The sequence below is a fragment of the Trachypithecus francoisi genome, unplaced genomic scaffold (genome assembly GCF_009764315.1).
Source record: "Trachypithecus francoisi isolate TF-2019V2 unplaced genomic scaffold, Tfra_2.0 Lachesis_group9, whole genome shotgun sequence".
NCBI lineage: Eukaryota > Metazoa > Chordata > Mammalia > Primates > Cercopithecidae > Trachypithecus > Trachypithecus francoisi.
Genome location: NW_022681474.1, coordinates 5,431,416 through 5,456,580, shown reverse-complemented (window position 1 = coordinate 5,456,580; position 25,165 = coordinate 5,431,416). Strand labels below are relative to the sequence as shown.

The 25,165-nt window shown below is 48.4% G+C and overlaps 1 protein-coding gene across 2 annotated transcripts; it reads left to right on the top strand.

Annotated features, from left to right (window-relative positions):
* The first annotated feature begins 1,482 nt into the window (after positions 1-1,482).
* ECHDC3 (enoyl-CoA hydratase domain containing 3) lies at positions 1,483-24,663 on the top strand. Of its 2 annotated transcripts, none has more exons than XM_033208791.1 (5): positions 1,483-1,870; positions 7,414-7,535; positions 9,546-9,643; positions 16,048-16,248; positions 23,806-24,663. In XM_033208791.1, the coding sequence occupies exons 1-5, from the start codon at positions 1,701-1,703 to the stop codon at positions 24,124-24,126; spliced, it is 912 nt and encodes a 303-aa protein (XP_033064682.1). In that variant the 5' UTR covers positions 1,483-1,700; the 3' UTR covers positions 24,127-24,663. The 2 variants fall into 2 exon arrangements, with proteins under 2 accessions (XP_033064682.1, XP_033064681.1); XM_033208790.1 differs by lacking the exon at positions 1,483-1,870 and adding an exon at positions 4,239-5,213.
* Positions 24,664-25,165: the final 502 nt, after the last annotated feature.

Sequence of the window (25,165 nt, the reverse complement as noted above, 5' to 3'; positions counted from 1 at the left end):
TAGAAGCAGAGGAGGCCAGAATTTGAAAAGCAGCCTGAATTTGGAAAGAGTCCTGCACTGCTTGAGGAAGGACTCAAGATTCAGTAAGTTATATCGACTTCTACCCAGGTAACGCGGTGGCCGTCCACCTGCATGTCCCTCTTTGCTAACCACGCTCAAACTGGGGCTGCAGGCCCTGAAAGAAATCCAGGGAGCAGCCAGACATGAAAGGAATGGGAACGCAGGCCTAGGACTTCAGATGAGAGGGTACCCTCCATTCACAGTGCCATCCTTCATCTGACCTCCACCCCGTCCTGACTCTGGGCCTGGTGCAAACAGGGCTGGTGAAATTGGTGGGAACTGGGAAAATAATACCTGCCTGGACTACCCTGAACGTTGAAAGAGACAGCATAGGTACAGGCACTGGCAGACTGGGGCTCCATAGAGTGACCTGTTATTATTAAATCATATGAAGCAGCAGGTGGAAGTGGCCTCTGAGCCTTTCCATTTTTTTTTTTGGAGACGGAGTCTGGCTCTGTCGCCCAGGCTGGAGTGCAGTGGCACAATCTCGGCTCACTGCAACCTCCGCCTCCCGGGTTCAAGCGATTCTCGTGTCTGAGCCTCTCGAGTAGCTTGGACTACAGGCGCCCGCTGCCACGCCCAGCTAATTTTTTATGTTTTTACTAGAGACGGGTTTCACCATGTTGGTCAGGCTGTTCCCGAACTCCTGACCTCAGGTGATCCACCTGCCTCGACCTCCCAAGGTGTTGGGATTACAGGCGTGAGCCACCGGGCCCGGCCGCCTTTCCATTTTCATCTGCGCAGTCCAGGTTCGGAGTGCTCTCGTCTTCCCCAAACCCCGTGTATCAGTTCCCTCTTGCGCCAGCTCACCTGTGGAGTGGGGCCCCCTCATCTCCTGCTAGCTAGCGAAAGTCATCTCAGTAAGAGACCAGCAGTAACCCTAGGCCCTGAGGGCGGTCACTTTGACCAGGCTCTGCTACCCCCGTGCTCGGCCTCTTTGGTGGCACTTGGCATGACTGCGAGGTCAGGCTCAGGTGTTCTAGAAATTTAACTTTATTTTGTTTATGAACTTATTTTCCATTTCCAGCCACCTGGTGGCAGAAACTTAAAGTGTGGACCCCAGCGTCTGGATGAGAGGACACAAAGCATTAAAAAGTCAACGTCGGGGCAGCCAGGCCCCCCACGTACTCGCCCTCCAGGCCCCAGGCGTTTCCTAGGCAGGTAGGGGAGCGGTTGCTAACAGTGCAGCGCCACTCACCCTGATGCTCGTTTTCCCAATGCAGGCAAACGCCACATTCCTGGTGTTGGTGCAAAAAGAAATCATCCTACTTCTCCCTTCGCTTAAACTTTCCCACAGGCCTTGTCAAACAACCCCAGGAGCCGGCCTGCGGGTTTTCAATGCGCGCCTTTCACCCTGGGGGACGGGGCGAGCCGGGGTAGGGCCTCGCGGGGACCTGGCGTGCCGGGGCGTGGCGTAGTAGGGACGGGGCGTGCCGGGGCGGGGCGTAGTGAGGACTGGGCCCGGCCTGGGACGTCCTCGCGAAGCCTGGGCCTGTCAGGCGGTTCCGTCCGGGTCTCGGCCACAGTCGAGTTCCGTCGAGTTTCGTCCCGGCTCTGCTCACAGCAGCGCCCTCGGAGCGCCCAGCACCTGCGGCCGGTCAGACAGCGCGATCCTGCGGCGCCTGGCCGTCCCGGATGCCATGGCAGCCGTCGCCGTCTTGCGGGCCTTCGGGGCGAGGGGGCCCATGTGTCTCCGGCGCGGTCCCTGGGCCCAGCTGTCCGCCCGCTTCTGCAGCCGGGACGCGGCCGGAGTGGGGCGGCGGGAGTCGGAGCCGCGGCCCACCAGCGCGCGGCAGCTGGACGGCATAAGGTCAGCCCCGGGTCGCACGGGCTTCTCGCATTGGGGCCGGGTCGGGGTCGGGGCGCCGCCACTGACGCCGCGAGGACTCGGGGAGCCGGAGCCCCGTTTACGCCCCTGGGGAGGGAACCCCCCGTGTCCCGGACCCGGGCCTGGTAGCGAGTCGGTGGGACTGCCCGGGGCTCCGAAGCCCTCAGGGCCGCCTGCGGGATCACTGGGCCTCCAGCCGCTGGGCCTGCGGAGAGGTCTGGAGAGGAGGGCTCTGGGCCCCAGACCCGGCTCCAGGGGGAGTGTGGGCACGGCCGAGCTGCTCCTTGGCCCTCACCCAGAGGCGCGGGGCTGGAGGCGGGACAGTAAATAGTACTAAGGACACAGCGTCCTGAGCGCTGCCCTTGTGGGCTACAGGCCCAAAACTCTTAAAAATGTGCTTGTGTGCCAACTGGAAACTGGGCGATAGAGTCATGAAGGTGGAGGGCCCTGCCCACTTCAGGCCTGAGCCGGGTGCTTGCCTGGCCTGGGCAAGGGTGCAAAGGGAGGCCTGAGTACCATGTTGCAGCATATTTCAGTTCTAAATCAAGCTGTTAAATAAAACGTCGTTTTCTCCTACCCTGAGATGTTTACCTTCTGAAGAAGACCTAGAAGGCCACGGGTGAACTGATAATCAGATGACCGGGTGGTTTCCCGCAGGGGTGGAGAGCCAGCCCCTGGCTTCAGCGTTTTCCTTTTCTCCTCACCCTCCTCTCATCCTTTCCCACCTTTGCACCCATCCTTTCTGCTGCTCTGCAGGGGACTGGGTGCACAGATCTGCAGACACCCTTCCAGCATGCCCGGATTGTCTGTCCCCAAGACAACTGCTCTTGGCCGCCTTTGGGCTTGGGGTGCCCACAGCATGGCCAGGGAATTCTAGGGTCTCAGTAATGGCCCCAGGGTTTAGAAAGGGGATGGTTCCCTTCCCTGTGGACCCCTTGCTCATCATCTACAGGAGCACAGGCCAGAGCAGGGCCCAGGCCAGGGCCTTTCTTGCCTATTGCTAAGTTTCCGCTTCTGTAAATCTGGTCACATCTGGTTGGAAGCCTGACTTCTGGGCAGGCCAGATGACAAAAAGGAGGCTGGTCGCGTTCTCAAGAATTAAACGTGAATCAGCAAAGGTGGTGACTGAAACACTCTCGCACGAATGCTGGGGTTGTTTAGTAGGAAAGGAAACTTCTTAACCAAGCATTAAAGCAGCACTATGTTAGGCACTAAGCAGGTCAACTTGTGCGAGAACTTGAGCACCCGTCACTCTTCAAGTGTCCCTTTTACATGCTCCTCCCAGCAGCACTGCTGTCATGGACCCAGGGCCAGCTCTGCTGGGCTCCCGGCATCTATGATCCCTAATTCTTAGCAATGGCCTGCAAGGTGGATAATTTTATGCCCACTTTACAGTGAGGAAGCAAGTTCAGAGAGGTGACAGCCTGTTCAGGGCCACACGGCCAGTAGGTCTCACCAGGGTTGAGAGAGGTCCCTCTGCCCCAAAGTGGTTCCTACTCTGTTTCTACTCACCACTTGGTTTGAAAAGAGATGGCAAAAAAACTGGATGCAATGTCATTCCACTGCATTCGGTGGAATTGGCTGTGAAAAAATAGAAATGCTATTTTTTGTCATTAGAACAGATATTGAGTGTCTTCTCTGTGTGAGAACATGACAGTCCCTCACTTCAGGGACCTTCTTGTGGTTTACGATAATGATCTTCAGACAGCTCATGGGAGCATTTATAAGGACCATCTCTTACCTTGATACTTATCACATGCTCTGGTGGTAACCTCATTCTTAAAATTTTCCTCTTCGGATAGGTGATACTGGTGAAGCTCTCAATGCAAGGCACCGCATGTTTTGAACCAAGATGGCCGTCGGGAGGGTTCAGTGATGAGATTTTTTAGGAGGTATTATTAACAGGCTTTGGTGCCAGTTGAATTAGGAAGAGATAAAAAACTAGAATGACTTTTTCTCTGATTCAGGCAGCTGAGTGACACCACTCAAATAAGGAAGAGGGGCAGGTTTGAGAATGGGGGGATGCCCAAGGACACCTAGATGGAGAAGGCCAGTGGACATCAGGATGAACGTGTGCACCTGGAGCTCAGCTCAGAGGTGGCTGTGGACGTCAAGGTCATTGGTGAAGCTGCCTGGGAAGAGTGCGGAGGACAGAATTCAGGATGGCTGGCATTCAGGGGTTCACAGAGGGCTAGTAGCCCACGAAAGAAATCAAGAAGTGTGGGCGTCAAGCTACCCAGGTGCTGAGGCAAGAGATCGAGGGCAAGAGCTCTCCCAGTGTCATAAAATATATAAAATAAGAATAGTTATACTAGATATAGATAATAGATATGATTATATATGAATATCATTAATCATTAGCTTGTAGCAATTACTCTTTATTCCAATATTATAATTATCCTTGCTCTATAATTATAACCTAGGAAAAACCAAGCCATACAGATATAGGAGCTGAGGGGACCTAGTGAGAAGTGACCGGAAGACTGGAGTATGAGCCTTCTGTTATGCACGGGCAGGGCCACCAGAGGGCTCCTTGGTCTAGCGGTAACGCCAGCGTCTGGGAAGATGCCAAGCAGACCATGGTCTAGCAGTAGCGTCAGTGTCAAGGAAAAACACCCGCTACTTAGCCAACTGGGGAAGGGAGTCTCCCTTTCCCCAGAGTAGTTCAGAGAAAACCCTACTCCTCCACCTCTTGTGGAGGGCGTGACATCAGTCAGGCTCGCCCGCAGTTTTCCGGAGGCCTGACCATCTCTCTGTGATGCTGTGCTTCAGCGGTCACGCTCCTAGTCCACCTTCATGTTCCATTCTGTACACCTGGCTCTGCCTTCTAGATAGCAGTAGCAAATTAGTGAAAGTACTAAAAACCTCTGATATGAAGAAATAATGGCATAGGCTGTGTCCTCTCTCTCTGTCTCTCCACCTCGGCTGCCAAACAGGGAAGGGCCCCCTGTCCAGTGGACACGTGATTGATGTGACCGTGTCAATCATTGGAGATGACTCACACTCCTTACCCTGCCCCTTTTGCCTTGTACTCAACAAATAACAGCACAGCCTGGCATTCAGGGCACTACCGGTCTCCGCGTCTTGGTGGTAGTGGTCCCCCGGGCCCAGCTGTCTTTTATGTCTTTGTCTTGTGTCTTTATTCCTACAATCTCTCCTCTCCGCACATGGGGAGAAAAACCCACCGACTCTGTGGGGCTGGACCCTACAAAGAAGGACCGGCCAGAGAAGTACAAAACAACCAGGAGAGAAGAAATCTGTCTCCAGAAGGAGGGAATGATCGAGATGGCCAGTGGATTTGGATCTGGCAATTAGGAGATGGTCGGTGAGAAGAGCTTGGGTGGAGCGGGAGGAGTTGAACCTGGTTCCTCTGGGTTGGAGAGTGGACTCTGCGGTTTAGAACACTCACAGTGTTGGAGTCAAACAGCTAACGGGATGCATGAACAGATTCCGCAGTGCACGATAGCCTTGGGGGCTGGAATCTTTTTATACAATTTTGCCTGAGACCTTAGCATTTAGTTTAAGCATATGTCACCGATGGGATGGCAGCTTTATATATTTGCTACAAGAAGCACCCTCATTATTTCATGGAGAGGTTTATAAGCCGTTCTCCCACCACCCCCACCAAATATAAGTTTTGAAGTCTATCAGCAAATCAGCACAAGTAATTTTTGTACTTAGGAGAGAACAATGTTTATAAGAAACAAGATGAATAGCGCAGCCACCTGAAGACTGCAGCAACCTTGAAACGGTATTCCAAAGAAAGTGGTTATTCTTATTGAAATAAATTCAGTCATCAAAGTTGTTTTCCAGAGAAACATGACACAGAATACTATTTATGGAAGATCCAAGTTGGCTGTACCATGGAAGGAATATCAGATTCAAAAAAGATTGAGAAAGGCAGGAAACATGTAGGTGAAAACTGACAGGAAACACATAAAATACATAATAACAATCTGGTGTTTGGCTCTTTGCCCATTTCTTACAGCAGCCAAAAATAAGACATTTCTGTGCACAGGCAGCAAGATGACAATACAGATTATTTTATTCAGCACATGGGATGCCTCAAAAGAGCGAGCAGACCCTTTGGACAGCAGCTTTTTGTGACAGGATATGTCCAGAAGAGCCCTCTTGCTGTGTGACTTGTACTTTTATTCTTCATGTATTATCCCATTCGCAGACAGCACGAATTGTTTTGTAGACTTACAGGATGCCACTGTAAGAAAAGATGGGCCTAGGCGCAGTAGCTTACGTCTATAATCCCAGCACTTTGGGAGGCCAAGGCAGGTGGATCACCTGAGGTCAAGAGTTCGAGACCAGCCTGGCCAACATAGTGAAACCTCAGCTCTACTAAAAATACAAAAATTAGCTGGGCGTGGTGGCACACACCTGCAATCCCAGCTACTTGGGAGCCTGAGGCAAAAGAATCACTTGAACCCAGGAGGCGGAGGTTGCAGTGAGCCGAGATTATGCCATTGTATTCCAGCCTGGGCAACAAGAGTGAAACTCCATCTCAAAAAAAAAAAAAAAAAAAGATGGACTGGGTACAGAAAAATTGAATGAATGAATAAGGCTGACAATTCTATAGCACAACAAGGTGACTATAGTCAATAATAATTTAATTGTAGATTTGAAACTTACTAAAAGAGTATCATTGGATTGTTGATTTATCCTTTGTTATCCACAAAGGATAAATGCTTGAGGGGATGGATACCCCATTTTCCATGATGTGATCATTGTGCATTGCTTGCCTGTGCCAAAACATCCCAGGTACCCCATAAATATATATACACCTACTATATGTACTCACAAAAATTAAATATAAAAAATTGGGTCGGACACGGTGGCTCATGCCTATAATCCCAACACTTTGGGAGGCTGAGGCAAGCGGATCACCTGAGATCAGGAGTTCAAGACCAGCCTAGCCAACATGGTGAAACCTCATCTCTACTAAAGATACAAAATTAGCTGGGCATGGTGGTGGGCGCCTGTAGTCCCAGCTATTCGGGACACCGAAGCAGGAGACTCGCTTCAACCCGGGAGGTGGAGGTTGCAGTGAGCCGAGATCTGGGGCGTTATTTTCATTCTGGGTTTCTTTTCTCACTTTTTTCTAAGAAACAATGGAAAGAAAGCAGTGGAAGGTAGCCACCGTTTGTCAGATTTCTCCGGTGCCTGCTGCTGTCATGCTAAGCTTGCAGCCTCTCTGGGTGGTGTTGATTTTGGAACTGCTGTGCGTTGCCCTCTCTGTGGAGGGGGCAGTCATGTTCTGACAGCAAACATGGAGAAAAAGAGAAACAAATCAGGGGAAGAGGGAGGAAACCCAGCCTGCATTTCCGGTCGCCTTTTTCTTGTTTTGACTTGGCTATAACTCCAGAGAGTTGACAGACCCTCTAAATTGGCACTAAGCCCCAGCAATTCTCTTTTCTTGCCTTTTAAAAATAGCTCCTAAATTAGACAGGAGTCGCAGGGGTCCTCACTTGTTTTGACTGGTGCGTGACCCTGTGATGGTAAAATGTGCCTCACAGGAACATCACCTTGAGCAATCCCAAGAAGAGGAACGCGTTGTCACTTGCAATGCTGAAGTCTCTGCAGAGTGACATTCTTCATGACGCTGACAGCAACGATCTGAAAGTCATTATCATCTCGGGTATGTACCTGATATCTGTCCTCAGTATTCTGCAGTGCCCAGAAGAGCTTTCTTGAGAGTCTTTAGTTAACTGGGGCATCCCTTCATTTAACTGGAGAATTGTTTTGAAGCTCCTTTACAAGAACATTAATTACAGAAAACACCTGTGTAGTTGGTGATTTGGTCCTGACACTATTAACTGCAGAAGATATAGCAGAGGTGACTGTTCAGTGAAAATCTGTCTTTTCCTTTTTGTTAGATACTAAAACATTTCTATTCTTGGCTATACTGGTCTTCCCCTCAAAGTCAGAGAATTGATTTCTTCATGGACCTTATAAAATGGGTTTAACCACTAATCCTTTGGGGCATTTGATTGGTTTGATTTTTCTTTTCTTACCAAGCTTTTGAACTGATATCTGCAGTGCCTTTAATGGTGCTGGAAAGGATGCCATATTCTGCTCATTTGTTTGCTTGCTCCGAAAAGAATTTTTACAGAATTATTTTTTCTTGTGATGATGGGACTGGTATAAATATTAGTAATATTAGCATTTTAAAGTGTGCACAAAAAAATATGACAATGATACTTTGTGATGCTATGTTTGTTTGACAAATCAAGCATCAGGGTTTCCGGAGGCAGAAACTCAGAATGTTACCATCTTATCCATGGTTAATCAGAAGTGTTCAACTGTTTTATATGGTGAAGAGAAAAGAAATTAGAACTAGTACAATCCAGCAGCCATGTGGGATGTCACCTGGATACAACAAAGGCAGTTAACTTCTTTTTTTTTTTTTGACACATAGTCTTGCTCTGTTGCCCAGGCTGGAGTGCAGTGGCATGATTATAGCTCACTGCAGCCTCAAACTTCCGGGCTCAAGTGATCTCCAGCCTCAGTCCCCTGAGTAGCTGGGACTATAGGTATGTGCCACTACACTCAGCTAATTTTTTATTTTTTGTGGAGCTAGCGACTTGCTATGTTGCCCAGGCTGGTCTCGAACTCCTAGCCTCAAGCAACACTGCCACCACTGTGCCTGGCTAATTTTTAAGGTTTTATTTTGCAGAGACAGGGTCTCCCTATAGCTTCTTAACTACACAATTACCTCACTTACAAAAAGACAATAATATTGCCTATCAATCAAGGTAACTACAACAGCCAGGCATGGTGGCTCATGCTTGTAATCCCAGCACTTTGGGAGGCCAAGGCATGCAGATCACTTGAGGCTAAGAGTTCGAGACCAGCCTGGCCAACGTGGCAAAACTCCATTTCTACTAAAACTACAAAAATTAGCCAGGCGTGGTGGCAGGTGCCTGTAATCCCAGCTACTCAGGAGGCTGAGGCACAAGAATTGCTTGAACCCAGGAGGCAGAGGTTGCAGTGAGCCAAGATCTTGCCTCTGTACTCCAGCCTGGGCAACAGAGCAAGACTCTGTCTCCTGCAACAACAACAGCAACAAAAGGGAAGTATGAGGAAATGTTATCAGCTCATCAGTAGGATGACATTTTCTTGTTGATGACAGCAGTGATAGCAGCCACATCCTATGATCCCTCATCTGTAAAAAGACCAGAAGGCTTCCGAGGTCTCCCCTACCCTCACCTTCCCAGTTCAGCCATGATGGTTGGCCACCACTTGTAGACGAAATGACTTGGACACTGCCTTCGGCATGGGGGATTTTGATGAGCTTGTGTGACTCAATACACTCAGGCCAGAGCGAGTCCCCAAATAAAGGCTCTGTATAAAATACCTTTGCCTTGGTAACTGAACCTTCTCCTTATGTAATTGTGTATTTCTATCATTTTCCATCAAGGACTTTTAGGACACAGAGGCACCTAAAAAATGCCTCACCTTGCATTTTTCATCACAAAATTCTGGCTGGAACTTTTCAAACTGGAATTATTCTTCTCAAAATTAGGCCATTAACTTGTTAACTTGAAAGTTTGCTGAAGTTATTCAGTAGACAAGGAAGGGAACTAACTGTCCAACTCTGAGTGTTTACATCTTTTTGTTTTCTTTTCTCAATTGGAAACATTTGCAGCTGAGGGGCCTGTGTTTTCTTCTGGGCATGATTTAAAGGAGCTGACAGAGGAGCAAGGCTGTGATTACCATGCCGAAGTATTTCAGACCTGTTCCAAGGTAAGCCGGGACGACAGTCGACAGTACAAACCTGCAAATGATCATTGTATTAAATGTTGAGTTCGCCTTCTAGCTTGTGGATAAGATTTTATCCATGAGACCCAACCACCCAGAGCAACTGGAAACTGTTTGGTCATCATATCATTTATCCAAGCAATTATTTGGTTTAGACCTTTTTTAATTTTTTCCAGACAGAGTCTCTCTCTGTCACCCAGGCTGAAGTGCAGTGGTGCAATCTTGGCTCACTGTAACCTCTGCCTCCCAGGTTCAAGCGATTCTCCTGCCTCAGCTTCTTGAGTAGCTGGGACTAGCAGGCATGCGCCACCACACCTGGCTAATTTTTGTGTTTTTAGTAGAGATGAGATTTCACCATATTGGCCAGGCAGGTCTCAAACTCCTGACCTCAGGTGATCCTCCCGCCTCGACCTTCCAAAGCGCTGGGATTACGGACGTGAGCCACCGTGCACGGCCTAGTTTAGACTTTTAAGAAGCGACCATAATTTGCTATTGATTTTGTTTTGTACCAAAGAAAGTGGAATATAGGATGGTACTCATGGTTGCCATGTCTAGCATTGTGGGAGTATGTCTTCATGTAGAAGTTTGGAGTAAGAGGAAAAAGGTGAAAATGTGTGTCTTTAGAGAGGAATCATCTAAGATTATAATAATTTTTTTAAAAATTTAAACTAAAACAACTCTGTTAAATGGGAAAGAACATTAATAAGTGGAATAACAATAATGGTTTTTTAAATTGTTTTCAAATGCTTCTTTCAACCAGCCTTTATAATCACCCCCTCCAAGTAGGAAAATTAACCTCTTCCTTGTTGCTTCTTTTCTGCCTCTTTCACCATATTAAGGAGGAAAAATACCAACAGCCACAGAGGAAGAAGAGGTACAAAAAGTTCTGGATGATTTATAAATGCATGAAATCAACCCCTTGGGTAATGAAAAATTGAATAGAGAATCCAGCTTTAAGTAATACATTGTTCATCTAATGACCGTTTATTGAGCACCTATTATAATACCTGCAAGGCGTTGAGGGAAACATAAGAAAAAATTGCTTTCTGCCGAACTGAAACTGAAAATCTGTTTGGGAAACAACACATATAAAACGATTTCATAACCTGCCTCTAAGATGGTTTAACCTAATTTTTTATTCATTCATCGACTTATTCATTCATGTATTTGGTCATTAATGATTTCACAGATATTTAATTATACAAGACACAAGTGAGCAACACGGATGTGAATGGGAAGATGATGAAGACATCCCCATTTGTTTTCCTTGCCCTTCCAGAAACCCATAAAGAGATCAGGTTATATTTTTCTCACTCCATGGAAGGACAAACAGGAAAAGCAATTTACTTGAAGCTTCATGGGGAAGTGGGAGCAAGTTAGAGCCGAGACCTGGGTCTTTTGTTTCCTACATTAATGATGTTTATGTAACATTCCACTCTTAGGTTTGCCAAGGCTTGGTGCTTTAAAAGTTTTTTTCGGCCCGGCGCGGTGGCTCAAGCCTGTAATCCCAGCACTTTGGGAGGCCGAGACGGGCGGATCACGAGGTCAGGAGATCGAGACCATCCTGGCTAACACGGTGAAACCCCGTCTCTACTAAAAATACAAAAAACTAGCCGGGCGAGGTGGCGGGCGCCTGTAGTCCCAGCTATTCGGGAGGCTGAGGCAGGAGAATGGCGTAGACCCGGGAGGCGGAGCTTGCAGTGAGCTTGCAGTGAGCTGAGATCCGGCCACTGCACTCCAGCCCGGGAGACAGAGCGAGACTCCGTCTCAAAAAAAAAAAAAAAAAAAAGTTTTTTTCTACCAGTACCCAGTATGTTTGGCTAAAGTTGAAAAGCATCAAAGAGAACCAGTAAAGCCCTGTTATCCTCCCTAAGGGTCTGCTTTTATCGCTTTGCTCTGGCAACTTCATGAACTGGGATCTAAACAGCGTAGCCATGGGCCACAGGGGAGCAGGCCTTCTTCAGAGGATAAAGCCCAGATTTCTTGGAAGCCCCTAACCCTTGGAGGCCTCTGACTTCCTGAAAAAGACTCAGTGCATACACAGGGCCTACCCCAAAGTAGTAAAATAGGACCGAAAGTGTACTGATTTCTGTAAACCATTTCTTTTTTTTTTTTTTTTTTTTTTTTTTGAGACGGAGTCTCGCTCTGTAGCCCAGGCTGGAGTGCAGTGGCCGGATCTCAGCTCACTGCAAGCTCCGCCTTCCGGGTTTACGCCATTCTCCTGCCTCAGCCTCCCAAGTAGCTGGGACTACAGGCGCCCGCCAACTCGCCCGGCTAGTTTTTTGTATTTTTTAGTAGAGACGGGGTTTCGCCGTGTTAGCTAGGTTGGTCTCGATCTCCTGACCTCGCGATCCACCCATCTCGGCCTCCCGGCCTCTGTAAACCATTTCTAAGAAAATCACATTGTGTTGGCTAAATATGAGTGCCATGGACTTGTGCAAGATTTCAATTTCCAAGTGAAATCAACAGGTAGATTGGAACAGAATGAGCTAGATATTTCATTGTTCAGTTCATGCATGAGAAAATTTGATTTTAGAAAGGAGGATAGAGGTATCTGAATTAGCTAAGCATCTAAAAACTATACCAATTTGTTACAGACCACAAGTACTGCATGATAGTTAATTATATACAAACCAGGAGCAGGGCAAATTAAGAATGAGTAGAATAAGAATGAGAAGAACTTCACTCTGGAAGAGTGAAAATGACCTTCCATGGCGCTCATATTAGAGACTTCTTTGTCTCTCTGCTTATATCCTGTGGAAGTTTGGAGATGGAACTCTAGTTCAGGAGAAGAGTCTGCTCTTTGCTGTCATACCCTGTCAATCACATGACAATGGGACAAGGTTTCTTGCTTTGGGAAATAACGCGAAACCCTTAGCGATGCTGTTAAAGGAGGTTAGGGCAGAGTTCTATTTATGTCACATTTTGGGGTCAGCAGACCCAAAACACTACCTAATTCAGGCAAGTCAAATAGGTATAATCAGTTCTTGACCATCAAGTGTTTGATTATTCTAACCTGTTGATTATTTAAATTCCCTTTGTATTTTCTGAACTTCTCTCTAACTTTATATTTTAAATAGTCTTTTTTTTTTTTTTTTTCTTGAGACAGAGTCTCGCTCTGTCGCCCAGGCTAGAGTGCAGTGGCCCGATCTCGGCTCACTGCAACCTCTGCCTCCCGGGTTCAAGCAATTCTCCTGCCTCAGCCTCCCGAGTAGCTGGGACTACAGGCATGCGCCACCATGCCTGGCTAACTTTTTTTGGTTTTATGTTTTTTTAGTAGAAACGGGGTTGCACCATGTTGCCCAGGCTGGTCTCAAACTCCTGACCTCAAAATGATCCGCCCACCTTGGCCTCCCAAAGTGCTAGGATTACAGGCATGAGCCACAGTGCCCGGCCTAACACAGTCTTAATCATGAAAGTAATAAGTACTTATAAACAGTTTTGAAAGTCTAGAAAAATAAAGGATTACCTATGTTATACCATATTCATACCTCCCAGAGAGAACTGTGATTAATATTTTGCTATATTTCCTTTTAGATCATTTTTTCATGTGAACCTGTTTTCCTAAATAATCATATATAGATGAGATTACAGTATAAAATTATATAATGTGATTATAGCATTGAATGCTTACTATATGCCAGGTAATATTTTAAGTACTTTAGATATGTTAATTGATATAACTGTCATGTTCTATAAGAATGGTGCTATTACCATGCCCATTTTACAGATGTGAAAACTGAGGGATTAAATGACTTGTCCAGGATTACCCAGTGAGTAAGTGACAGACTGAGCGTCAGACCCTGGCAGCCTGGTTTCAGACCACTGCATAAGCTCCAGAGTGCTATGCTGGTATTTCTCTTGGAAATTTTCATTTCAGTGAGAATACAGCATCCTAGTCAATGGATGTAGTTTAGTTTCCATTGCCATTTATTTATTTTGTATATTTATATTATTTATAGTTTTTTTTACTATTATAATATAATGATTTGGTGAGCATCTTTGGCATAGAGCTTTTTACCTATTTCACATTATTTCTTAGAAGTAGAATTCCTAGATCAAAGGTGAATATGCATTTTTAGGCCGGACGCGGTGACTCACATCTGTAATCCCAGCACTTTGGGAGGCCGAGGCGGGCGGATCACTTGAGGTCAGGAGTTTGAGACCAACCTGGCCAACATGGTGAAACTCTGTCTCTACTAAAAATACAAAAAAGTTAGCTGGATATGGTGGTGCACACTTGAAACCCCAGGTACTTGGGAGGCTGAGGCAGGAGAGTCACTTGAACCCGGGAGGCGGAGGTTGCAGTGAGCCAGGATCACGCCACTGCACTCCAGCTTGACAGAGCGAGTCTCTGTTTCAAAAAAAAAATTAATAATTATATGTGTTTTTTATGCTGAATATATACTGTATTACCTATTTTTCTGCCAAGTTTTATGAAATCCTAGCCATTCACAGATGGTGGACAGTAAGGTAGACTGTTCAACTCTAATCCCAGTCAATTGGCTTTTCATCAGTAACTTCAGTTCCTTGAGTGGTGCAACAATGCTCAGAACAAAAACAAAATCTTTTCTTTCTTTGCAGCAGGACTTTAGAAGTTCTTGGGAGTTCTTCCCCTTGTTATTCATTCCAATTCACTGGTAATGAGCACTCGCTGGCCCATCCCCAGCCTCGCCTTACAGTGCAGGAACCCCCTAAATCCACGAACAGTGTTGTGTACAGGTGTTTACTTATCTGTGCATTCTTCTTCTGCTTCTTCTTTTTCTTTCTTTTTTTTTTTTCTGAGACAGAGTCTCACTGTGTCACCCAGGCTAGAGTGCAATGGTGCAATCTCAGCTCACTGCAACCTCCACTTCCCAAGTTCAAGCAATTCTCCTGCCTCAGCCTCCCAAGTAGGCTGGGATTACTGGCACACGCCACCACGCCCAGCTAATTTTTGTATTTTTTTTTTAGTAGAGACAGGGTTTCATGATATTGGCCAGGCTGGTCTCAGACTCTTGACCTCAGGTGATCCACCCGTCTGTGTTCTTCTGAGGAGGATGCATTTCCTCATTATAGGGAATGTCATTAGTGTTTATCAGGTTCTTTAAAGGAAACCTCCCCCCAAAAAAGTCAAAAAGCACTACTATAGGATAGGATACCATAGCCTTAAATATACAATTGGTTATTTTAGAAGAAAGCTAACGAATATCAAATGTTTATGGATATAAAAGATAAGCTTCTTAGACAGAATCTTCAAATCAATGAAGGTCGTTTGTCTTTGAATCCCGGCCTTGGGGAAAGTAACCCAGATTTCATTCCCATCCTCTCTCCCTGCCAAGGTTCAAAGAGCAGCACTTTAGAAATTGCGGTTACCATAGCAACACACTCTGTGGCATGAAAACATAAGCTGCAAAAATAAGTTAAAGTTCTGGAAATGTATTGGTTGGAGGGGTCATATTAGCACATTTCTGTCTCTCCTCTCTGTGCCAATGGCTCTGTTTTAGGAATTTTATTTACTTTGATGACAGCAGAGTCCCCCCGCCCCCATTTTAATAGAATTGAGAGAGTCTTCATGGTGGTAATTTGAGAAGTAATTATGAAGAAAACTGCCTTCAAGGGTCCTTTCCACCTTAATTTTTCAAGGAAGCACCAAATACCAGCTTCAGACTTTTAACACAAGAGCCTCACACAGGCGCGGTGAAAACAGAACTGTCTCTGAAGGGTTTGATTTGTTCCCCAGAGATAAACATCCACACTATTCTTCAGCGTGTTTGCCAGGAAGGCAGGTGGGAGTCTGTCACTTCTCAAGAGCTAAGCTTGGGGCCACCCCCTGCAGCAGCCCCCACCAAGCTTAGTGTCCTTGTTGTGCAATAGGGCTCTGTCTCCATGAGGCTCTCAGAAAGACCAAATGACACTGCCTGGTTCAGAGTAGATATTTCATAGGAGTTAGTGCTTTCTGTGCCTTTTTTTACCCTTTTTCCACAGAATCTGATAAACTCACACATATGGAAAGTGCTCTGGAAACAGGAAAGTCATATAAAAGGATAGGCGTTGGCTGGGCGTGATGGCTCATGCCTGTAATCTGAGCACTTTGGGAGGCCAAGGTGGGTGGATCACTTGAGGTCAAGAATTCCAGACCAGCCTGGCCAACATAGTAAAACCCCATCTTTACTAAAAGTACCAAAAAAATTTAGCTGGGTGTGGTGGCCCATGCCTGTAGTCCCAGATACTCAGTAGACTGAGGCAGGAGGATCGCTTGAACCCGGGAGGAGGAGGTTGCAGTGAGCCAAGATCTCACCACTACACTCCTTCCTGGGCAAGAGAGCGAGACTCTGTCTAAAAAAAGATAGGCATTAATGTCTTGCCTCCCTCTGGGTGGAAGTGAAGTGGGTGTGTTTGTCCTGCAGGTCATGATGCTCATCCGGAACCACCCTGTCCCCGTCATTGCCATGGTCAATGGCCTGGCCACAGCTGCCGGCTGTCAACTGGTTGCCAGCTGCGACATTGCTGTGGCCAGCGACAAGTCCTCTTTTGCCACTCCTGGAGTGAACATCGGGCTCTTCTGTTCTACCCCTGGGGTTGCCTTGGCAAGAGCAGTGCCTAGAAAGGTAATTTAACTTCCCCCACCCACCTCTGCCTCCCAGCCTTCTCTGGAGTTCCTCCTCCAATGCATGCGGGGATTCAAGATCCCGCTTGTTAAAAGTGCCTTTCCTATCAGGACGTTCTGCCCAGAGCGCCTCTGGCTAAATGGGCCATGACTTTCCCTCTAATGGCAGGGAGGGAAGAGCCAACCGCCTGCCTGTTCCTCTGTAGCTTCTGACGCAGGGCGTCAATTTGTGAAATCACTGCATTTCCATCATGTGTACCCTCAGTACCACTGGGTAGGTTTGCCGATTGGTTTTGTCTGTCTTCCTAATGGCACATATTTTGTAATCTTATTTGAAACACAATTGAGACTCAGTTTTGTTGCACTGAATGGTTGCCCGTGAGATAGAATAGCGTGCTGACATAATGCCAGTATCAAGAGCCTAGGATAGTAGTGTCGCTGGCTCACTCCTTGTCAACAGTCTGTCTTGTTCTAGAACGGATTTAGAGTAGGTGATTTTTGGAGTGTCTTGGGTTTACAATGGTTGCATTTCAAGAACATGAATCTCCTGTGCGTGGTATGTTGAATCTGCCCAAGAAGGAGCCGTGTTGCAAAGTGGTTTTGTTAACTACAGTGAAGTCTGTTTCTGTCACAAAACTTTCTTCCTTCCTGTAACATCATAAAATAATATCTCCTAAACCTTCCTTAAGTGTAAACCAACAGTGTTCTTGTTGCAGAAAAAGTGCCTCCTTGTTCTTAATTGGAAATCTGTAAAAGGGGGGCAGAGTCTTAGACCACACCAAGTAAAGAAGCTATTGCTTTCTAATGTATATGATCTACTTTAGCATCAACTATGAAAATTAGCAGTTGCTCACATGCCTACGACGCAAGAGAAATAAGATCCAAGGGAAATCCAGTAGTAGGACCAAGAAGTTTAGGGAAGTATTCCTTTCTTTTGCAGTGCCCCTTTGTTAGTTTTTGCAGAAATGTGTGTTTGTGGGGAAATTGTGAAGAAGACAGATACTTGTGAACACACACACTAAGGACAGTGGGCTGGAAGTGGGCTCCGCACTACAGTAGGTGACGGCTGGCTAAAGTGTCTTCAGACTAAAAGGATGTTTTCGACTCTGTCAAGATCGACACTTACGTTAAACTCATTCAGTAATTTTTTTTTTTTTTTTTTTTTTTTGAGACGGAGTCTCGCTCTGTCACCCAGGCTGGAGTACAGAGGCGCAATCTCAGCTTACTGCAACATTCAAGGGATTCTCCTGCCTCAGCCTCCATAGTAACTGGGATTACAGGCACGTGCCACCATGCCCGGCTAATTTTGTATTTTTAGTAGAGATGGTGTTTCACCATGTTAGCCAGGCTGGCCTCAAACTCCTGACCTCAAGTGATCCATCCCCCTCGGCCTCCCAAAATGCTGGAATTACAGGTGTGAGCCACCATTCAGTAAATATTTCTTAAGACTCTACTTTGTGTATTACAAATTGATTGTCAGAGCTTGTTCATAAACTATCTTATAACTGTGCAAATCAAATCACAAGGCCTTTGTTTAATAAAAGACAGCTGTGCTGACAGCTGCTTGTCCTCTTCAACACTTGACATGCTGGAAGGTTCCACAGTAAAGCACTTGAAACCTTGAAGTCAGCCCTACTGTCTGGATAAGAACCCATTCTCTCTTAAACTTTTGAAATCAAGGCTTATTAGATTTGATTCCTAGAAACTTAATGCTAGACTATATTTATCAAGTTTTAAATTGATAAAATTTAAAGTTTTTGAGAAGAAAAAGGGGAAAATATGACAAAAAAGAGGCCTTAAGTTCCAAGGAAGTCCAGTCTTCAGAAACCCCATTTCATAATCGCCCAGTTGGATGAACCAAAGTAGCTTTTACCTCCCAAGGACAGACCTCAGAAAATGGGGCAAAAAATCTCCGGACGGCCCTGCTCAGGTTCCTGGTCTCTGTTCTCATGTTCTGACCCCCAGGAGGCCTCTAAATCACTCGACTGGAGACTCGCCAGTTTTTTCTAATCAGGTGGCTGAAAGCGGTTCAGAGTTCTGTCAACAAGTCCTTGCATGCTGGGCTTATTAATGCTGGGCCACACGGAGCCATGACTCAGGAACATGGTTTGGGGTCAACACTGAAAAGCAGAAATCACAGTACTGATGAAGGGAATTTTGTAGGAAGAAAAAGTATTTTGGAACTTAAGGCCTTTGTTAGGTTTCTGGATTTGCAGATCTAATTGTGTGGGCCTGCTTTAGGAGGAAAAACTGGGATTCATAACAATATAATAAACCTGACCCAAACCACCTGCCCGTTGTCTTTGCCGATTGCGTGCATGTGAACCCATCCGTGGACATCCATGCACAGGCCCACCGAGTATTTTGGTGGGGGTGCGTGTTCCTCGTACACCTCGTACACCTATAGGGAAGCTAGCAGGTACTTTTGCAAACTGGCCTGGACAGGAAGTTGGGCTTGTCTCACGCTGGCTAAGACAACATGTGTGGGTCACTAGTGCCCTCTCCCGGCCGTCACAGGGACCTGCTTGACTGTGCTGGAGATGGGCAGAAACAATGGAATCAAGCCTGTCTCTTCATTCCAGACCAAGTCCGGACATGAATAATATTCCCCATTTGTAAACAGCGTCTCTCCTTGGGCAAGATCTAAATAATGCATGTTCCCAGCACCCTATAAAACACCCTGCCTGGCGCAGCTGCTCCGTTCCCAGGCAGAGCTGGCCTTGCTCAGACCCCAAGCCAGTGCCTCAAGCAGCCGGCCTCACTGGAGAGCACGTGGGAAATGAGAAGCCCTTCCTCCCAGAACAGTCATTTTCCTGAGGCAGGCGGACTCTGATTTCCAATCAGCTAATGAGAACAGAGTGGGGTTTCTAAGCTGGAAAGATGGTTAAAGCCCGCTGCTCAAACTGGTGCAGACGTTAGAGAGCCTGGGAGAAAGGCTGGGTCTCCAGCCTGCCCCAGACGGGCTGTGTTTTAGCAGTGATTTGTGTGGCCAGAGGTTGGGAGTGCAGTTTTAGAGGAAGCACAGTTCCACACCCAGTTTGCAAGAGGACCTGGGAGTTTCAGGGCCTCGTGTCCTGTGTCCAGCCAGTGAGATGGGACCCATGACCCTCACTCCAGTGTGCTTCCCTCAGAGCCCGGCCACGTGGCAGCCCCAGGGACAGACCCTGCCGGTGCCTCGGTGATGTATGTGCACAAGAACGCCATGGGTTCTGCTCAGGCCTGACTCTTTCCATAGTGCTCCTCCTGCAGCTCTTCACCCTGCTGCTGGTGCTCCCTGGGAGACAGATGCCGTGTGCTGCGGTCTCAATGCTGTGTCCTCCCAAATTCCTGTGTTGAATCCTCACCTCCAAGGTGATGGTGTTGGAAGGTGGGGCCTCTGGGGGTGATGAGATCATGAGCATGGAGCCCTTGTGAATGGGATCAGTGACTTTATAAAAACAGCCCCAGGCTGGGCGTGGTGTCTTATGCCTGTAATCCCACCACTGTGGGAGGCCGAGGCAGGCGGATCACCTGAGGTCAGGAGTTTGAGACCAACCTGGCCAACATGGCGAAACCCCGTCTCTACTAAAAATACAGAAATGAGCTGGGTATGGTGGTGCATGCCTGTAATCCCAGCTACTTGGGAGGTTGAAGCAGGAGAATCCCTTGAACCCGGGAGGCAGAGGTAGCAGTGAGCCAAGATTGTGCCACTGCACTCCGGCCTGGGCAACAAGAGCGAAACTCCATCTCAAAAAGAAAAACAACAAAAAACAGAAAAACAGCCCCAGAGAGCTGCCTTAACCCTTTTTCTCCATGTGAGGACACAGCTAGAAGGCCCCGTTTATGAACCAGGGAGCAGGTCCTCAGCAGTCGCAGAGCTGGCACCCTCACCTTGGATTTTGCAGCCTCCAGAACTGTGAGATATAAATGTCTGTTGTTCATAAGCCACTGGGCTACGGTGCTGTGTTCCAGCAGGCTGAATGGACTAAGACAGCACACCCATGCAAAGGGGCATGACGTGGGGAGAGTCCCCTGTGGCCTGTGGCACACGATTCTTGCCACTTGGGTGGCCTGTGAGATCCAGAAGACCCCTCTGCTTTAAATAATCGCCCCCATTCCAAAGCTGGGGTGACCATTTAAAAGCCAGCATTAGAGATCATGAACCATCTGTAGTTGGCCTAGGTGTGTTAAAAATAGGCATTGCATTACTAGGTGCCTACTGAGTGCCCAGGACTGTTATTATACGAGCCTCGCACCTGCTATCCCTAATCCTTGCAATACTGCAGGAGACGCTCATTTTTGTTTTCCAGATGAAACAAACTCCAAGGCATTAAATAGTTGAAGGTCTTGTGGTTAGTAAGTGGCAGAGCTGGGGTTGGAACTCAGGTACATCTGGCTCAGCCAGGTCCCTTGAGCTCAAACCAGGTCCCTGAGCTTTTCTTCTGCAAGCAAAATCTTCATAGTGACTTCCCTGATTTATGTCTGGCTCAGATGGACCATTTTTTCCCCAGCCTTTCCATTGTACTCAATGTGACAGTGTCCCCTGCTGTCAGTAGTTAGTGGCTTCTTCGCTGTGTCCCTTGGTGACCGTCATTTGTACCTGAGCATGCTGGCTGCAGAAGTGAGAGGTGAGAAACTGGTCCCAGGAGAACCAGTGCCCAGCAGGCCTGGGACCAGGCCCCGCCTGTGAAGCTTGAACTCCAAAGGAGTTGGCCCCAAAACATCTGGGGCATTTGGAATTCCATGCAGTTCTGCACCCACACACCGCCGGCCCAGGCCGCAGGTCCCCCACCTGGGATGGATACATGTCCATCTGCTGAGCCGGCCAGGAAGGAACATTGACTACTTTGGATTTACTCTTTCCTCCTTCCAGCTCTGACTCCATTCTTAACAACTCTGAAAGTCATCTAGGACTTGATCATTGCAAGTGACAAAGAGATCGATAAGGTTGACTTGGGTGGCTTTTGTTTTTTCATGTTGCATCAGTTTTTAAGGCTTGGCCATTTCCTGACATTTGGTCCCTGTGAGTTCCCCAAGGGCCGCCTGTATCAGTAGAGGGAAAGTGGCTGGGAGGAGCCGTAACACCGTCTCACCTTGGCTTCTGATCCCAGCTGACATGCGGTTCAGGGGCAGAGATGGAGCAGAGCACCTTCCTGGCCCCATGCTGTGACCCGCTAGGTGTCTTCAGCAGGGTCCTATTTCACAGCTGTTCACAACAGGATCTGCTTTTTAGCTCCTGGTTCAACCAGGGCTTCAGACACACTTTGGCGTGAAGTGCTCTTCCTGGTCAACTAAAAATGGTCTGCCCTGAAACCCCCACAGCTGTCATATTCCTGCTCCCTCCAACGTAAAATCAGTACAGTTCCAAAACAGAGGTGATGATTTAGTCCATGCCTTTAACTTTAGAGAGGAGAAAAGGAGGCTCCGCATCACCTGTCCCTGGCTGCCAGCCCAGTGCCTGTGGGCTCCATCTCCACCCATGGTGGCAGGAGGGGCCTCAGGCCAGGCTTCTGGTCTCTCCTTTATCCAAGCTCAATCCAGGGGGATCCAATCTAGTCCTATGACTTAAAAACCTTCTAGATCCATGGTTCTAAACTGAGAGCAGTATTGGCCCAGGGATATGTGGCGATACCTGGAGACATTCTTGATTGTCACAGCTTGGTGTGGGGGCATGGGTACTACTGATAACTAGAGGGTGGAGGTCAAGGATGCTGCAGAACGTCCTGCAATACACAGGACAGCCCTCAGCCCCCCACCCAAAACAAGTTATCCGAACGTCAGTATCACCAGGGTTGAGAAACCCCACTCTACATGCTGATGCCTCTCCTATGTCTGTCTCCAGCTAGTGCAGCTATCTATTACCAGGCAACAGGTCACCCACAGTATCATAGCAAAAGACAACAGAATTTGCCATTTGGACAGGGCTCAGTGAGGAAGGCTTCTCTCTGCTCCACAGGATCAGCAGCCTCAGCTGGGGACTCATGTGAAGGCTGCTTGCTCACGTGTCTGGCTGTGGAGGCTGCCTCTGAGCTGGGCCCCCCAAAGGGTGGTTGGCAGCACACTGCACCTGGCCTGACAGTGTGGCTTGGGCTTCCGCAGAGCATGGAGGCCAGGTCCCAAGAGCAAGAGCCACAGCCAGCTGGAAGCTGTATCACCTCCTTGCCCTCTTCTCAAAGGAACCAGCCTGCCCCTTGTGCTGTACTCTATTTTCCTGCCTACTGCCTTCCTCCCTCTCTTCTTCCCTCTCTTCCCTCCTTCATAAACATTTAATAGGTTGCTTGCTATGTGCAAGATAGTCTTCCAGTGCTGGAGAAATCAACAGAAGACTAAAAATATGGCCAGGCATGGTGGCTCATGCCTGTAATCCTAGCACTTTGAGAGGCCAAGGCTGGAGGGTCACTTGTGCCCAGGAGTTCACGACCAGCCTGCGTAATATAGTGAGACGCCATCTTGGGGAAAAAAAAGAAATCCTGTCCTACTGGAGTTTATGTGCTACAAAGGACATATACTGTAAACAAACATGAAATATATAGGGTGTTAAATGGAGAGAAGCGCAAATGATTTAAAATGTAACCAGGCGGGGTCGCTTCAGAGTTTGTTTTACACTTGGAGCAGGGCGGCCATGGAAGACCTCAGTGACAGGGGACGCAGGACTAGAGGCCTGCGATGAGGGCGTGTGCCAGGAGAACAGCCAGGGAAAGGTCACTCCAGGCAGAGGGACCAGCGAGTCCGAGGACCCTGAGGTGACTGCGCACGGGCGTGTTTGAGGCACACCAGGGATGCCACCAGGACTGTGAGAGCCTAAGTGAGGGGTGGCGGAGGGAAGGCCCCTGCCTGTGTGTCCTTGTGCCCCTGGGGATCCCTCTTTTCCATCGTAAATTTGACTTTAGAGGAGCCGGCTTGCTAGCGTGACCGAACTGGTTGGTGCAGCGTTGTTGAAGCAGAGGACACAGTGGGGAGGGAGGGAGCTGGGCTCCCCGCTTTTCAGCAGCCCTGGAACCTCGGGGGAGAGTTGTAGGAGGGGAGAGGGCATCCTCTCCTTGCCACTTCTTACCCATTGGTGAGTTAAAACCACGCTGGGCTCCACGTCTGGTCCCTGAAGACACTGTAAATCCTCGCTTCTCCAGGAGGCCGGGGCCGCTCTCTCCAATCAAGCCGAGCTGGCAGCCCCGTGAGTGCTTGTGGGAAGTGGCCCCAGTGGGTTCTGAGAGGTACTGGAACCCCCCCTCCGCCCCCCTCACCCCACGCTGCAGTGTCTGTGGGTCATCCCAGCTGATGTGGATTCCATCCTGTGCTTGGCCCTCAAAAGAGGTAGACGAAATCCCCAGCCGTGGCAGGGCTCAGTGACCAGGTCTGTGCAGGAGCAAGACAACACCGGACAGTCACGGCCCCGGGGCTGGTGTGGTTTCTCCGCTCTTGGAAAGATCCGCTCTCCTCCAGGCAGGAGTTAGGGCGCTGAAGACATCAGGGCTGGCAGGTGACGTGGTATTTGAGGAAGCAGGTCATCGAGCCGAGGCGGGACTCAGGTTGGGGGGAGTCACAGGAGAGCACCTCCGTGACCTCCCGTGTCTCCCCGTAGGTGGCCTTGGAGATGCTCTTTACTGGAGAGCCCATTTCTGCCCAGCAGGCCCTGCTCCACGGGCTGCTCAGCAAAGTGGTGCCAGAGGCAGAGCTGCAGGAGGAGACCATGCGGATCGCGAGGAAGATCGCGTCACTGAGCCGCCCGGTGGTGTCCCTGGGCAAAGCCACCTTCTACAAGCAGCTGCCCCAGGACCTGGGGACGGCTTACTACCTCACCTCGCAGGCCATGGTGGACAACCTGGCCCTGCGGGATGGGCAGGAGGGCATCACGGCCTTCCTCCAGAAGAGAAAACCCATCTGGTCACACGAGCCCGCGTGAGTGGAGGCAGAGGAATGAGGCCCATGGGCAGTGCCCAGGACCCCACCCTCCCCTCTGACCCCAACCCCACACTGCCTCTCAGCTTCAACAGGCAACAGACGAGCGGCTTTTGTGACTTGATACTGGTGTCACAGCATTTGGCCTACATTAAAAGCCACGCTTTCATGGTGAAAGACAAAAGGAGGAGTGACTGAGGTGCTGACCTCAGTGCAAGGCTGGTGAGCCCTGCAGCGGGCCAGCTATGGCGGGAAGCCTGGCCTTTGGGGTGCTCCTTACAACAGCTTACGCAAGCGACCCCCCTGACATATAAGAAGGTGACAACCCGTGGAGGCAGGAAAGAAGGACACCAGCCTGACCCTTACCCAAAACCTCCTCCTAGGCGGAGTTAATCCTGGCTGCTCAGGAGGAGGCAGCACATTTCAAATCTCCATGAGATATTCTCCACGCAGAAAATCTTCTTGATTCTATAGCGATGTAATCATGCCTATGGCTTTGAATAATCTTATGTGATTTAAATAAATGTAATCTTTACAGAGACTGGTATGTTTTATCTCCCAAGCTATACTGCAAACTGTCTAAGAAAAGAAAAAAATATCAACTGTTTCTATATGCTCACGCTGATGGACATAGAGTAGGTGCCTCCTATTTCTATAACCAATGTCGTTGTTATCCACGTTTCTGTGAAACCCAGACTCCAGGCTCAACCTGAGGATGAAAACACTGGGAAGAGGAGGCGGGAGGCAGTGGACACGTCCTACGCATTAAGAGCACCTCCTCCTGGCTGGGTGGAGGCTCCTGCCTATAATCCCAGCACTCTGGGGGGCTGAGGCAGGTGGATCACCTGAGGTCAGGAGTTCAAGACCAGCCTGGCCAATATGGTGAAACCCCATCTCTACTAAAAATACAAAAATTAGCCAGGTGCAGTGGCACGTGCCTGTAATCCCAGATACTTAGGAGGCTGAGGCAGGAGAATCGCTTGAACCCGGGAGGTGGAGGTTGCAGTGAGCCAAGATGGTGCCACTGCACTCCAGCTCTGGGG